This window comes from Petromyzon marinus, chromosome 74, assembly GCF_048934315.1.
Source record: "Petromyzon marinus isolate PM22_M1 ecotype Great Lakes invasive population chromosome 74, UKy_Petmar_22M1.pri1.0, whole genome shotgun sequence".
Lineage (NCBI taxonomy): Eukaryota > Metazoa > Chordata > Hyperoartia > Petromyzontiformes > Petromyzontidae > Petromyzon > Petromyzon marinus.
The window spans coordinates 8739536-8754793 of NC_133740.1; the positions used below are offsets into that span (position 1 = coordinate 8739536).

A 15258-nucleotide genomic window follows, 5' to 3' on the forward strand; every position below is an offset into this window, starting at 1 on the left:
ACATGAGTAAGCCCACAAGCTCTAACCCCTAGTAGCCTACATGAGTAAGCCCACAAGCTCTAACCCCTAGTAGCCTACATGAGTAAGCCCACAAGCTCTAACCCCTAGTAGACTACATGAGTAAGCCCACAAACTCTAACCCCTAGTAGCCTACATGAGTAAGCCCACAAGCTCTAACCCCTAGTAGACTACATGAGTAAGCCTACAAGCTCTAACCCCTAGTAGTCTACATGAGTAAGCCCACAAGCTCTAACCCCTAGTAGCCTACATGAGTAAGCCCACAAGCTCTAACCCCTAGTAGCCTACATGAGTAAGCCCACAAGCTCTAACCCCTAGTAGCCTACATGAGTAAGCCAACAAGCTCTAACCCCTAGAAGCCTACATGAGTAAGCCCACAAGCTCTAACCCCTAGTAGCCTACACGAGTAAGCCCACAAGCTCTAACCCCTAGTAGGCTACACGAGTAAGCCCACAAGCTCTAACCCCTAGTAGCCTACATGAGTAAGCCCACAAGCTCTAACCCCTAGTAGCCTACATGAGTAAGCCCACAAGCTCTAACCCCTAGTAGCCTACATGAGTAAGCCCACAAGCTCTAACCCCTAGTAGCCTACATGAGTAAGCCCACAAGCTCTAACCCCTAGTAGACTACATGAGTAAGCCCACAAGCTCTAACCCCTAGTAGCCTACATGAGTAAGCCCACAAGCTCTAACCCCTAGTAGACTACATGAGTAAGCCTACAAGCTCTAACCCCTAGTAGCCTACATGAGTAATCCCACAAGCTCTAACCCCTAGTAGTCTACATGAATAAGCCCACAAGCTCTAACCCCTAGTAGCCTACATGAGTAAGCCCACAAGCTCTAACCCCTAGTAGCCTACATGAGTAAGCCCACAAGCTCTAACCCCTAGTAGCCTACATGAGTAAGCCCACAAGCTCTAACCCCTAGTAGTCTACATGAGTAAGCCCACAAGCTCTAACCCCTAGTAGCCTACATGAGTAAGCCCACAAGCTTAAACCCCTAGTAGCCTACATGAGTAAGCCCAAAAGCTCTAACCCCTAGTAGCCTACATGAGTAAGCCCACAAGCTCTAACCCCTAGTAGACTACATGAGTAAGCCTACAAGCTCTAACCCCTAGTAGCCTACATGAGTAAGCCCACAAGCTCTAACCCCTAGTAGCCTACATGAGTAAGCCCACAAGCTCTAACCCCTAGTAGCCTACATGAGTAAGCCCACAAGCTCTAACCCCTAGTAGCCTACATGAGTAAGCCCACAAGCTCTAACCCCTAGTAGCCTACATGAGTAAGCCCACAAGCTCTAACCCCTAGTAGACTACATGAGTAAGCCCACAAGCTCTAACCCCTAGTAGCCTACATGAGTAAGCCCACAAGCTCTAACCCCTAGTAGCCTACATGAGTAAGCCCACAAGCTCTAACCCCTAGTAGCCTACATGAGTAAGCCCACAAGCTTAAACCCCTAGTAGCCTACATGAGTAAGCCCACAAGCTCTAACCCCTAGTAGCCTACATGAGTAAGCCCACAAGCTCTAACCCCTAGTAGACTACATGAGTAAGCCTACAAGCTCTAACCCCTAGTAGCCTACATGAGTAAGCCCACAAGCTCTAACCCCTAGTAGCCTACATGAGTAAGCCCACAAGCTCTAACCCCTAGTAGCCTACATGAGTAAGCCCACAAGCTTAAACCCCTAGTAGCCTACATGAGTAAGCCCACAAGCTCTAACCCCTAGTAGCCTACATGAGTAAGCCCACAAGCTCTAACCCCTAGTAGACTACATGAGTAAGCCTACAAGCTCTAACCCCTAGTAGCCTACATGAGTAAGCCCACAAGCTCTAACCCCTAGTAGCCTACATGAGTAAGCCCACAAGCTCTAACCCCTAGTAGCCTACATGAGTAAGCCCACAAGCTCTAACCCCTAGTAGCCTACATGAGTAAGCCCACAAGCTCTAACCCCTAGTAGTCTACATGAGTAAGCCCACAAGCTCTAACCCCTAGTAGCCTACATGAGTAAGCCCACAAGCTTAAACCCCTAGTAGCCTACATGAGTAAGCCCACAAGCTCTAACCCCTAGTAGCCTACATGAGTAAGCCCACAAGCTCTAACCCCTAGTAGACTACATGAGTAAGCCCACAAGCACTAACCCCTAGTAGCCTACATGAGTAAGCCCACAAGCTCTAACCCCTAGTAGCCTACATGAGTAAGCCCACAAGCTCTAACCCCTAGTAGCCTACATGAGTAAGCCCACAAGCTTAAACCCCTAGTAGCCTACATGAGTAAGCCCACAAGCTCTAACCCCTAGTAGACTACATGAGTAAGCCTACAAGCTCTAACCCCTAGTAGCCTACATGAGTAAGCCCACAAGCTCTAACCTCTAGTAGCCTACATGAGTAAGCCCACAAGCTCTAACCCCTAGTAGCCTACATGAGTAAGCCCACAAGCTCTAACCCCTAGTAGCCTACATGAGTAAGCCCACAAGATCTAACCCCTAGTAGACTACATGAGTAAGCCCACAAGCTCTAACCCCTAGTAGCCTACATGAGTAAGCCCACAAGCTCTAACCCCTAGTAGCCTACATGAGTAAGCCCACAAGCTCTAACCCCTAGTAGCCTACATGAGTAAGCCCACAAGCTCTAACCCCTAGTAGCCTACATGAGTAAGCCCACAAGCTCTAACCCCTAGTAGACTACATGAGTAAGCCCACAAGCTCTAGCCCCTAGTAGCCTACATAAGTAAGCCCACAAGTTCTAACCCCTAGTAGCCTACATGAGTAAGCCCACAAGCTTAAACCCCTAGTAGCCTACATGAGTAAGCCCACAAGCTCTAACCCCTAGTAGCCTACATGAGTAAGCCCACAAGCTCTAACCCCTAGTAGCCTACATGAGTAAGCCCACAAGCTCTAACCCCTAGTAGCCTACATGAGTAAGCCCACAAGCTCTAACCCCTAGTAGCCTACATGAGTAAGCCCACAAGCTCTAACCCCTAGTAGCCTACATGAGTAAGCCCACAAGCTCTAACCCCTAGTAGCCTACATGAGTAAGCCCACAAGCTCTAACCCCTAGTAGCCTACATGAGTAAGCCCACAAGCTCTAACCCCTAGTAGCCTACATGAGTAAGCCCACAAGCTCTAACCCCTAGTAGCCTACATGAGTAAGCCCACAAGCTCTAACCCCTAGTAGACTACATGAGTAAGCCCACAAGCTCTAGCCCCTAGTAGCCTACATGAGTAAGGCCACAAGCTCTAACCCCTAGTAGACTACATGAGTAAGCCTACAAGCTCTAACCCCTAGTAGCCTACATGAGTAATCCCACAAGCTCTAACCCCTAGTAGTCTACATGAGTAAGCCCACAAGCTCTAACCCCTAGTAGCCTACATGAGTAAGCCCACAAGCTCTAACCCCTAGTAGCCTACATGAGTAAGCCCACAAGCTCTAACCCCTAGTAGTCTACATAAGTAAGCCCACAAGTTCTAACCCCTAGTAGCCTACATGAGTAAGCCCACAAGCTTAAACCCCTAGTAGCCTACATGAGTAAGCCCACAAGCTCTAACCCCTAGTAGCCTACATGAGTAAGCCCACAAGCTCTAACCCCTAGTAGCCTACATGAGTAAGCCCACAAGCTCTAACCCCTAGTAGCCTACATGAGTAAGCCCACAAGCTCTAACCCCTAGTAGCCTACATGAGTAAGCCCACAAGCTCTAACCCCTAGTAGACTACATGAGTAAGCCTACAAGCTCTAACCCCTAGTAGCCTACATGAGTAAGCCCACAAGCTCTAACCCCTAGTAGCCTACATGAGTAAGCCCACAAGCTCTAACCCCTAGTAGCCTGCATGAGTAAGCCCACAAGCTCTAACCCCCTAGTAGCCTACACGAGTAAGCCCACAAGCTCTAACCCCTAGTAGCCTACATGAGTAAGCCCACAAGCTCGAACCGCTAGTAGCCTACATGAGTAAGCCCACAAGCTCTAACCCCTAGTAGACTACATGAGTAAGCCCACAAGCTCTAACCCCTAGTAGCCTACATGAGTAAGCCCACAAGCTCTAACCCCTAGTAGACTACATGAGTAAGCCCACAAGCTCTAACCCCTAGTAGCCTACATGAGTAAGCCCACAAGCTCTAACCCCTAGTAGACTACATGAGTAAGCCTACAAGCTCTAACCCCTAGTAGCCTACATGAGTAAGCCCACAAGCTCTAACCTCTAGTAGCCTACATGAGTAAGCCCACAAGCTCTAACCCCTAGTAGCCTACATGAGTAAGCCCACAAGCTCTAACCCCTAGTAGCCTACATGAGTAAGCCCACAAGCTCTAACCCCTAGTAGACTACATGAGTAAGCCCACAAGCTCTAACCCCTAGTAGCCTACATAAGTAAGCCCACAAGCTCTAACCCCTAGTAGCCTACATGAGTAAGCCCACAAGCTCTAACCCCTAGTAGCCTACATGAGTAAGCCCACAAGCTCTAACCCCTAGTAGCCTACATGAGTAAGCCCACAAGCTCTAACCCCTAGTAGACTACATGAGTAAGCCCACAAGCTCTAACCCCTAGTAGACTACATGAGTAAGCCCACAAGCTCTAGCCCCTAGTAGCCTGCATGAGTAAGGCCACAAGCTCTAACCCCTAGTAGACTACATGAGTAAGCCTACAAGCTCTAACCCCTAGTAGCCTACATGAGTAATCCCACAAGCTCTAACCCCTAGTAGTCTACATGAGTAAGCCCACAAGCTCTAACCCCTAGTAGCCTACATGAGTAAGCCCACAAGCTCTAACCCCTAGTAGCCTACATGAGTAAGCCCACAAGCTCTAACCCCTAGTAGTCTACATAAGTAAGCCCACAAGTTCTAACCCCTAGTAGCCTACATGAGTAAGCCCACAAGCTTAAACCCCTAGTAGCCTACATGAGTAAGCCCACAAGCTCTAACCCCTAGTAGCCTACATGAGTAAGCCCACAAGCTCTAACCCCTAGTAGCCTACATGAGTAAGCCCACAAGCTCTAACCCCTAGTAACCTACATGAGTAAGCCCACAAGCTCTAACCCCTAGTAGCCTACATGAGTAAGCCCACAAGCTCTAACCCCTAGTAGCCTACATGAGTAAGCCCACAAGCTCTAACCCCTAGTAGCCTACATGAGTAAGCCCACAAGCTCTAACCCCTAGTAGCCTACATGAGTAAGCCCACAAGCTCGAACCGCTAGTAGCCTACATGAGTAAGCCCACAAGCTCTAACCCCTAGTAGACTACATGAGTAAGCCCACAAGCTCTAACCCCTAGTAGCCTACATGAGTAAGCCCACAAGCTCTAACCCCTAGTAGACTACATGAGTAAGCCCACAAGCTCTAACCCCTAGTAGCCTACATGAGTAAGCCCACAAGCTCTAACCCCTAGTAGACTACATGAGTAAGCCTACAAGCTCTAACCCCTAGTAGCCTACATGAGTAAGCCCACAAGCTCTAACCTCTAGTAGCCTACATGAGTAAGCCCACAAGCTCTAACCCCTAGTAGCCTACATGAGTAAGCCCACAAGCTCTAACCCCTAGTAGCCTACATGAGTAAGCCCACAAGCTCTAACCCCTAGTAGACTACATGAGTAAGCCCACAAGCTCTAACCCCTAGTAGCCTACATAAGTAAGCCCACAAGCTCTAACCCCTAGTAGCCTACATGAGTAAGCCCACAAGCTCTAACCCCTAGTAGCCTACATGAGTAAGCCCACAAGCTCTAACCCCTAGTAGCCTACATGAGTAAGCCCACAAGCTCTAACCCCTAGTAGACTACATGAGTAAGCCCACAAGCTCTAACCCCTAGTAGACTACATGAGTAAGCCCACAAGCTCTAGCCCCTAGTAGCCTGCATGAGTAAGGCCACAAGCTCTAACCCCTAGTAGACTACATGAGTAAGCCTACAAGCTCTAACCCCTAGTAGCCTACATGAGTAATCCCACAAGCTCTAACCCCTAGTAGTCTACATGAGTAAGCCCACAAGCTCTAACCCCTAGTAGCCTACATGAGTAAGCCCACAAGCTCTAACCCCTAGTAGCCTACATGAGTAAGCCCACAAGCTCTAACCCCTAGTAGTCTACATAAGTAAGCCCACAAGTTCTAACCCCTAGTAGCCTACATGAGTAAGCCCACAAGCTTAAACCCCTAGTAGCCTACATGAGTAAGCCCACAAGCTCTAACCCCTAGTAGCCTACATGAGTAAGCCCACAAGCTCTAACCCCTAGTAGCCTACATGAGTAAGCCCACAAGCTCTAACCCCTAGTAACCTACATGAGTAAGCCCACAAGCTCTAACCCCTAGTAGCCTACATGAGTAAGCCCACAAGCTCTAACCCCTAGTAGCCTACATGAGTAAGCCCACAAGCTCTAACCCCTAGTAGCCTACATGAGTAAGCCCACAAGCTCTAACCCCTAGTAGCCTACATGAGTAAGCCCACAAGCTCTAACCCCTAGTAGCCTACATGAGTAAGCCCACAAGCTCTAACCCCTAGTAGCCTACATGAGTAAGCCCACAAGCTCTAACCCCTAGTAGACTACATGAGTAAGCCCACAAGCTCTAGCCCCTAGTAGCCTACATGAGTAAGGCCACAAGCTCTAACCCCTAGTAGACTACATGAGTAAGCCTACAAGCTCTAACCCCTAGTAGCCTACATGAGTAATCCCACAAGCTCTAACCCCTAGTAGTCTACATGAGTAAGCCCACAAGCTCTAACCCCTAGTAGCCTACATGAGTAAGCCCACAAGCTCTAACCCCTAGTAGCCTACATGAGTAAGCCCACAAGCTCTAACCCCTAGTAGTCTACATAAGTAAGCCCACAAGTTCTAACCCCTAGTAGCCTACATGAGTAAGCCCACAAGCTTAAACCCCTAGTAGCCTACATGAGTAAGCCCACAAGCTCTAACCCCTAGTAGCCTACATGAGTAAGCCCACAAGCTCTAACCCCTAGTAGCCTACACGAGTAAGCCCACAAGCTCTAACCCCTAGTAGCCTACATGAGTAAGCCCACAAGCTCTAACCCCTAGTAGCCTACATGAGTAAGCCCACAAGCTCTAACCCCTAGTAGACTACATGAGTAAGCCTACAAGCTCTAACCCCTAGTAGCCTACATGAGTAAGCCCACAAGCTCTAACCCCTAGTAGCCTACATGAGTAAGCCCACAAGCTCTAACCCCTAGTAGCCTGCATGAGTAAGCCCACAAGCTCTAACCCCCTAGTAGCCTACACGAGTAAGCCCACAAGCTCTAACCCCTAGTAGCCTACATGAGTAAGCCCACAAGCTCGAACCCCTAGTAGCCTACATGAGTAAGCCCACAAGCTCTAACCCCTAGTAGACTACATGAGTAAGCCCACAAGCTCTAACCCCTAGTAGCCTACATGAGTAAGCCCACAAGCTCTAACCCCTAGTAGACTACATGAATAAGCCTACAAGCTCTAACCCCTAGTAGCCTACATGAGTAATCCCACAAGCTCTAACCCCTAGTAGTCTACATGAATAAGCCCACAAGCTCTAACCCCTAGTAGCCTACATGAGTAAGCCCACAAGCTCTAACCCCTAGTGGCCTACATGAGTAAGCCCACAAGCTCTAACCCCTAGTAGTCTACATGAGTAAGCCCACAAGCTCTAACCCCTAGTAGCCTACATGAGTAAGCCCACAAGCTCTAGCCCCTAGTAGCCTACATGAGTAAGGCCACAAGCTCTAACCCCTAGTAGACTACATGAGTAAGCCTACAAGCTCTAACCCCTAGTAGCCTACATGAGTAATCCCACAAGCTCTAACCCCTAGTAGTCTACATGAGTAAGCCCACAAGCTCTAACCCCTAGTAGCCTACATGAGTAAGCCCACAAGCTCTAACCCCTAGTAGCCTACATGAGTAAGCCTACAAGCTCTAACCCCTAGTAGTCTACATAAGTAAGCCCACAAGTTCTAACCCCTAGTAGCCTACATGAGTAAGCCCACAAGCTCTAACCCCTAGTAGCCTACATGAGTAAGCCCACAAGCTCTAACCCCTAGTAGCCTACATGAGTAAGCCCACAAGCTCTAACCCCTAGTAGCCTACATGAGTAAGCCCACAAGCTCTAACCCCTAGTAGCCTACATGAGTAAGCCCACAAGCTCTAACCCCTAGTAGCCTACATGAGTAAGCCCACAAGCTCTAACCCCTAGTAGACTACATGAGTAAGCCTACAAGCTCTAACCCCTAGTAGCCTACATGAGTAAGCCCACAAGCTCTAACCCCTAGTAGCCTACATGAGTAAGCCCACAAGCTCTAACCCCTAGTAGCCTGCATGAGTAAGCCCACAAGCTCTAACCCCCTAGTAGCCTACACGAGTAAGCCCACAAGCTCTAACCCCTAGTAGCCTACATGAGTAAGCCCACAAGCTCGAACCCCTAGTAGCCTACATGAGTAAGCCCACAAGCTCTAACCCCTAGTAGACTACATGAGTAAGCCCACAAGCTCTAGCCCCTAGTAGCCTACATGAGTAAGGCCACAAGCTCTAACCCCTAGTAGACTACATGAGTAAGCCTACAAGCTCTAACCCCTAGTAGCCTACATGAGTAATCCCACAAGCTCTAACCCCTAGTAGTCTACATGAGTAAGCCCACAAGCTCTAACCCCTAGTAGCCTACATGAGTAAGCCCACAAGCTCTAACCCCTAGTAGCCTACATGAGTAAGCCCACAAGCTCTAACCCCTAGTAGTCTACATGAGTAAGCCCACAAGTTCTAACCCCTAGTAGCCTACATGAGTAAGCCCACAAGCTTAAACCCCTAGTAGCCTACATGAGTAAGCCCACAAGCTCTAACCCCTAGTAGCCTACATGAGTAAGCCCACAAGCTCTAACCCCTAGTAGCCTACATGAGTAAGCCCACAAGCTCTAACCCCTAGTAGCCTACATGAGTAAGCCCACAAGCTCTAACCCCTAGTAGCCTACATGAGTAAGCCCACAAGCTCTAATCCCTAGTAGACTACATGAGTAAGCCTACAAGCTCTAACCCCTAGTAGCCTACATGAGTAAGCCCACAAGCTGTAACCCCTAGTAGCCTACATGAGTAAGCCCACATGAGTAAGCCCACAAGCTCTAACCCCTAGTAGACTACATGAGTAAGCCCACAAGCTGTAACCCCTAGTAGCCACAATGAGTAAGCCCACAAGCTCTAACCCCTAGTAGCCTACATGAGTAAGCCCACAAGCTCTAACCCCTAGTAGCCTACATGAGTAAGCCCCACAAGCTCTAACCCCTGGTAGCCTACATGAGTAAGCCCACAAGCTCTAACCCCTAGTAGTCTACATGAGTAAGCCCACAAGCTCTAACCCCTAGTAGCCTACATGAGTAAGCCCACAAGCTCTAACCCCTAGTAGCCTACATGAGTAAGCCCACAAGCTCTAACCTCTAGTAGTCTACATAAGTAAGCCCACACGTTCTAACCCCTAGTAGCCTACATGAGTAAGCCCACAAGCTTAAACCCCTAGTAGCCTACATGAGTAAGCCCACAAGCTCTAACCCCTAGTAGCCTACATGAGTAAGCCCACAAGCTCTAACCCCTAGTAGCCTACATGAGTAAGCCCACAAGCTCTACCCCCTAGTAGCCTACATGAGTAAGCCCACAAGCTCTACCCCCTAGTAGCCTACATGAGTAAGCCCACAAGCTCTAACCCCTAGTAGCCTACATGAGTAAGCCCACAAGCTCTAACCCCTAGTAGCCTACATGAGTAAGCCCACAAGCTCTAACCCCTAGTAGTCTACATGAGTAAGCCCACAAGCTCTACCCCCTAGTAGCCTACATGAGTAAGCCCACAAGCTCTAACCCCTAGTAGCCTACATGAGTAAGCCCACAAGCTCTAATCCCCAGTAGCCTACATGAGTAAGCCCACAAGCTCTAACCCCTAGTAGCCTACATGAGTAAGCCCACAAGCTCTAACCCCTGGTAGCCTACATGAGTAAGCCCCACAAGCTCTAACCCCTGGTAGCCTACACCTCCCCCTCCCCATACCCCACCCGGTCCGTGAAGCCTTCCACGAAACCGGTACCCCGGTGCCAAAAAAAAAATCTTGTGGACCGCTGCTGTCGAGGCTTCTTAACGATGCCATCTGGGTGTCTGTCTGTCTGCTCTCTCATCAGCACCGTATCTGGTTTGCCTGCCATCGGTATCCGTTAATCTGTTACACCTCTCCCCCCTATACCCCCCCATACCCCCCTATTACCCCCCATACTACCCCCCCCCCCTATACTACCCCCTCTCATACCCCCCCCTCATACCCACCCACCCCCGCCCGCCACGGCACACCGCCCAGCGCCGGTGCCCGGCCACCCACGTGTGCGTGTCGGCGTCATGGTCGCTGCTCTCGCTGGCGCTGGTGGGGCACGTGGCCGGAGCGCGCGCAGCGCTCGCTGCCCTGGGGCTCGTCGCGCTGCCCATGCTGCTGGCGCCGCTCGCCCTCGTGGCGCTGCAGACCTCCAAGGAGTGAGCGAGGCCGCGCACTCACGGCACGCTCGGCACGCACGGATTTAAGGCCTCGGCAACAGGAGGCATTGGGGTGTCTCGGTGTTGTCTATGTTGTGTGTGTGTGTGTGTCTCGGTGTTGTCTCTCTCTGCTTGTGTGTCTGTCTCTGCTTGTGTCTGTCTATGTTGTGTGTCTGTCTGTGTCTATGTTGTGTGTCTCTCTCTCTCTCTTGTTGCGTGTGTGTCTATGTTGTGTGTGTGTCTCGGTGTTGTCTCTCTCTGCTTGTGTGTCTCTCTCTTTGTGTGTCTGTCTCTGCTTGTGTGTATCTATGTTGTGTGTCTCTGTATTGTCTGTGTCTCTGTTGTGTGTCTCTGTATTGTCTGTGTCTCTGTTGTGTGTCTGTTGTGTGTCTGTCTGTGTCTATGTTGTGTCTCTCTCTCTGTGTGTTGTCTCTCTCTGCTTGTGTGTCTGTGTGTCTCTGTGTGTCTATGTTGTGTGTGTGTCTCGGTGTTGTCTCTCTCTGCTTGTGTGTCTCTCTCTCTCTGTGTGTCTGTCTCTGCTTGTGTGTGTCTATGTTGTGTGTCTGTCTGTGTCTATGTTGTGTGTCTCTCTCTCTCTTGTTGCGTGTGTGTCTATGTTGTGTGTGTGTCTCGGTGTTGTCTCTCTCTGCTTGTGTGTCTCTCTCTCTCTCTGTGTGTCTGTCTCTGCTTGTGTGTCTATGTTGTGTGTCTCTGTATTGTCTGTGTCTCTGTTGTGTGTCTGTCTGTGTCTATGTTGTGTCTCTCTCTCTGTGTTGTCGCTCTCTGCTTGTGTGTCTGTGTCTCTGTGTCTATGTTGTGTGTGTGTCTCGGTGTTGTCTCTCTCTGCTTGTGTCTCTGTCTCTGTGTGTCTGTCTATGCTTGTGTGTGTCTATGTTGTGTGTCTGTCTGTGTCTATGTTGTGTCTCTCTCTCTCTCTTGTTGCGTGTGTGTATATGTTGTGTGTGTCTCGGTGTTGTCTCTCTCTGCTTGTGTGTCTCTCTCTGTGTGTGTGTCTGTCTCTGCTTGTGTGTGTCTATGTTGTGTGTCTCTGTATTGTCTCTGTGTCTCTGTTGTGTGTCTGTCTGTGTCTATGTTGTGTCTCTCTCTCTGTGTTGTCGCTCTCTGCTTGTGTGTCTGTGTCTCTGTGTGTCTATGTTGTGTGTGTGTGTGTCTCGGTGTTGTCTCTCTCTGCTTGTGTCTCTGTCTCTGTGTGTCTGTCTCTGCTTGTGTGTGTCTATGTTGTGTCTCTCTCTCTCTCTCTTGTTGCGTGTGTGTATATGTTGTGTGTGTGTCTCGGTGTTGTCTCTCTCTGCTTGTGTCTCTCTCTCTGTGTCTGTCTCTCTGTGTCTGTCTCTGCTTGTGGGTGTCTGTTGTGTGTCTCTGTATTGTCTATGTGTGTCTGTTGTGTCTCTGTGTGTCTATGTTGTGTGTCTGTCTCTCTGTGTCTGTGTTGTCTCTCTCTGCTTGTGTGTCTCTGTGTGTCTATGTTGTGTGTGTCTCGGTGTTGTCTCTCTCTGCTTGTGTCTCTCTCTCTGTGTGTCTGTCTCTGCTTGTGTCTGTCTATGTTGTGTGTCTGTCTGTGTCTATGTTGTGTCTCTCTCTCTTGTTGCGTGTGTGTCTATGTTGTGTGTGTGTCTCGGTGTTGTCTCTCTCTGCTTGTGTGTCTCTCTCTGTGTGTCTGTCTCTGCTTGTGTGTGTCTATGTTGTGTCTCTGTATTGTCTGTGTCTATGTTGTGTGTCTATGTTGTGTCTCTCTCTGTGTTGTCTCTCTGCTTGTGCGTCTGTATGTCTCTGTGTCTATGTTGTCTCTCTCTGTTAGTGTGTCTCTCTGTGTGTCTATGTTGTGTGTCTCTGTATTGTCTCTGTGTCTATGCTGTGTCTATGTTGTGTCTCTGTGTCTATGTTGTGTGTCTGTCTGTGTCTATGTTGTGTCTCTCTCTGTCTGTGTTGTCTCTCTCTCATTGTGTCTATGTTGTGTCTCTGTGTCTGTGTTGTCTCTCTCTGTTTGTCTCTCTGTGTCTATGTTGTGTCTCTCTCTGTGTCTCTCTCTGCTTGTGTCTCTGTGTGTCTATGTTGTGTCTCTCTCTGTGTTGTCTCTCTTTGCTTGTGTATATGTCTGTGTCTCTGTGTGTCTATGTTGTGTCTCTCTCTGCTTGTGTCTGTCTCTGCTTGTGTGTGTCTATGTTGTGTGTCTCTGTGTTGTCTCTGTGTGTCTATGTTGTCTCTCTGTGTCTGTGTTGTCTCTCTCTCTGCTTGTGTGTCTATGTTGTGTATCTCTCTGTGTCTCTGTGTTGTATGTGTGTCTATGTTGTCTCTGTTGTCTCTGTTTGTGTGTGTGTTGTCTCTCTCTGCTTGTGTCTGTCTGTGTGTCTACGTTGTGTGTCTCTCTCTGTCTGTGGTCTCTCTCTGCTTGTGTGTCTGTCTGTGTCTATGTTGTGTGTCTCTCTCTCTGTGTCTGTTGTCTGTGTGTCTGTGTTGTCTCTCTCTGTGTTGTCTGTGTGTCTATGTTGTGTGTCTGTCTGTGTGTCTGTGTTGTCTCTCTGCTTGTGTGTCTGTGTCTCTGTGTTGTCTGTGTCTGTTGTGTGTCTCTCTCTCTGTGTCTCTGTGTTGTCTATGTGTGTCTATGTTGTGTGTGTCTGTCTGTGTCTCTGTGTTGTCTTTCTGCTTGTGTCTGTGTCCCTGTGTTGTCTCTGTGTGTCTATGTTGTGTCTCTGTCTCTGTGTCTATATTGTGTGTCTCTCTGTGTTGATGTTGTGTGTCTCTGTCTCTGTTGTCTATTTTGTGTCTCTGTGTTGTCTGTGTCTGTGTTGTCTGTCTCTGCTTGTGTCTGTGTTGTCTCTCTCTGCTTATGTGTCTATCTGTCTCTGTGTTGTCTCTGTGTGTCTGTCTCTCTCTGTTGTCTCTCTGCTTGTGTGTCTGTGTTGTCTGTCTCTCTGTCTGCTTGTGCGTCTCTCTGCTCGTGTGTCTGTGTTGTCTCTCTCTGTGTGTCTGTGTTGTCTGTCTCTTTCTCTCTGTGTTGTCTGTCTCTCTGCTTGTGTGGCTCTCTGCTCGTGTGTCTGTGTTGTCTGTCTCTCTCTCTGTGTTGTCTGTCTCTCTGCTTGTGTGTCTCTCTGCTCGTGTGTCTGTCTCCGTGTCTGTGTTTTGTCTCCCTCTCAAATGTAGTTCTACCTGATGGTTGCTTGCGTTGCAATCGAAACGTCGTATTCTATTATTTAATTTATGTTTCTTTCTACGTGACTTTATCGAAAGAACCAAAGAGGAATCCCCCAACTGTAGTCGCGTCAATCCATCTGGTTCACTTGTTAACACACCAACAAAGTGTTCGTTTCTTCTTCTTTGGTTCTTTCGGTAAAGTCACCGCGTAGAATGAGAATAAAATAATAAATTTATAAAATAACATAATAATATTCTCACGACGTTTCGGCCACAACACAAGCGGCCTTCATCAGGTGAAGTGACGAGACTGTCTGGTAGGACAGCGCTGGAGTGAAAGAGCCACGTTCAGATCACGACCTTTAAGCTGTGTGAGAAGAAACAAAGCGCCTTGACAAAGGAATTAGCGTAGAATTTAGCATTGAAATAGCTGAGTGATTAGCTTGTGACTGGTCACAGAAATGGCTGTGTTAAAGTTAAAGCATGCACATCCGCAGAGGCACCCCTTCACAAAGGAATTAGCATAGAATTTAGCATTGAAATAGCTTTGGCTGCATCTGATTTGTCTATCCGGTCGGTATCCGTTAACTTTGCCGATGTCAATCCCGGTTCTTGGCCTCGTCCATCTGGCCTCCTCGTCTGGCGTTAAAACTGCGAAATCTCTCTCGTCGTCCCTCTCCTCCCCTCCCCCCACTTAGCAACATCCACGGACCATGGGACGAAGCCGAGATCAAGGACGATGACATCCCCAGCTTCCGGTCCTAGTGACCACGTGGGACGTCCACTCTCCCCCCCCCACCACAGCTCTCCCCCCCACCACAGCTCCCCCCCACCACCACCACAGCTCCCCCCCACCACCACAGCTCCCCCCCACCACCACCACAGCTCTCCCCCCACCACCACCACAGCTCCCCCCCACCACCACAGCTCTCCCCCCCCCACCACAGCTCTCCCCCACCACCACCACAGCTCCCCCCCACCACCACAGCTCTCCCCCACCACCACCACAGCTCTCCCCCACCACAGCTCCCCCCCACCACAGCTCTCCCCCACCACCACAGCTCTCCTCCCCACCACAGCTCTACCCCACCACCACAGCTCTACCCCACCACCACAGCTCTACCCCACCACCACAGCTCTCCCCCACCACCACAGCTCTCCCCACCACAGCTCCCCCCCACCACCACAGCTCTCCCCCCCCCACCACCACAGCTCTCCCCCCCCCACCACCACAGCTCTCCCCCACCACCACAGCTCTCCCCCCCACCACCACAGCTCTCCCCCACCACCACCACAGCTCCCCCCCACCACCACAGCTCCCCCCCACCACCACAGCTCCCCCCCACCACCACAGCTCCCCCCCACCACCACAGCTCTCCCCCACCACCACCACAGCTCTCCCCCACCACCACCACAGCTCCCCCCCACCACCACCACAGCTCTCCCCCACCACAGCTCTCCCCCCACCACCACAGCTCTCCCCCACCACCACAGCTCTCCCCCCACCACAGCTCCCCCCCACCACCACAGCTCCCCCCCACCACCACAGCTCTCCCCCACCACCACCACAGCTCCCCCCCACCACCACAGCTCTCCCCCACCACCACCACAGCTCTCCCCCACCACAGCTCTCCCCCCA

At 50.1% G+C, this 15258-nt stretch overlaps 1 protein-coding gene across 1 annotated transcript in view; it reads left to right on the forward strand.

The window, feature by feature from the left end:
* Nucleotides 1-14412, forward strand: part of PIGC (phosphatidylinositol glycan anchor biosynthesis class C) — a 49980-nt gene extending 35568 nt beyond the window's left edge. Inside the window, exons 7-8 of the mRNA XM_032980797.2 lie at nt 10297-10466; nt 14318-14412. Of these exons, the coding sequence (XP_032836688.1) occupies nt 10297-10466; nt 14318-14384 (237 nt within the window). The 3' untranslated portion in view covers nt 14385-14412. The remainder of the gene's footprint in view (nt 1-10296; nt 10467-14317) is intronic.
* Nucleotides 14413-15258: the final 846 nt, after the last annotated feature.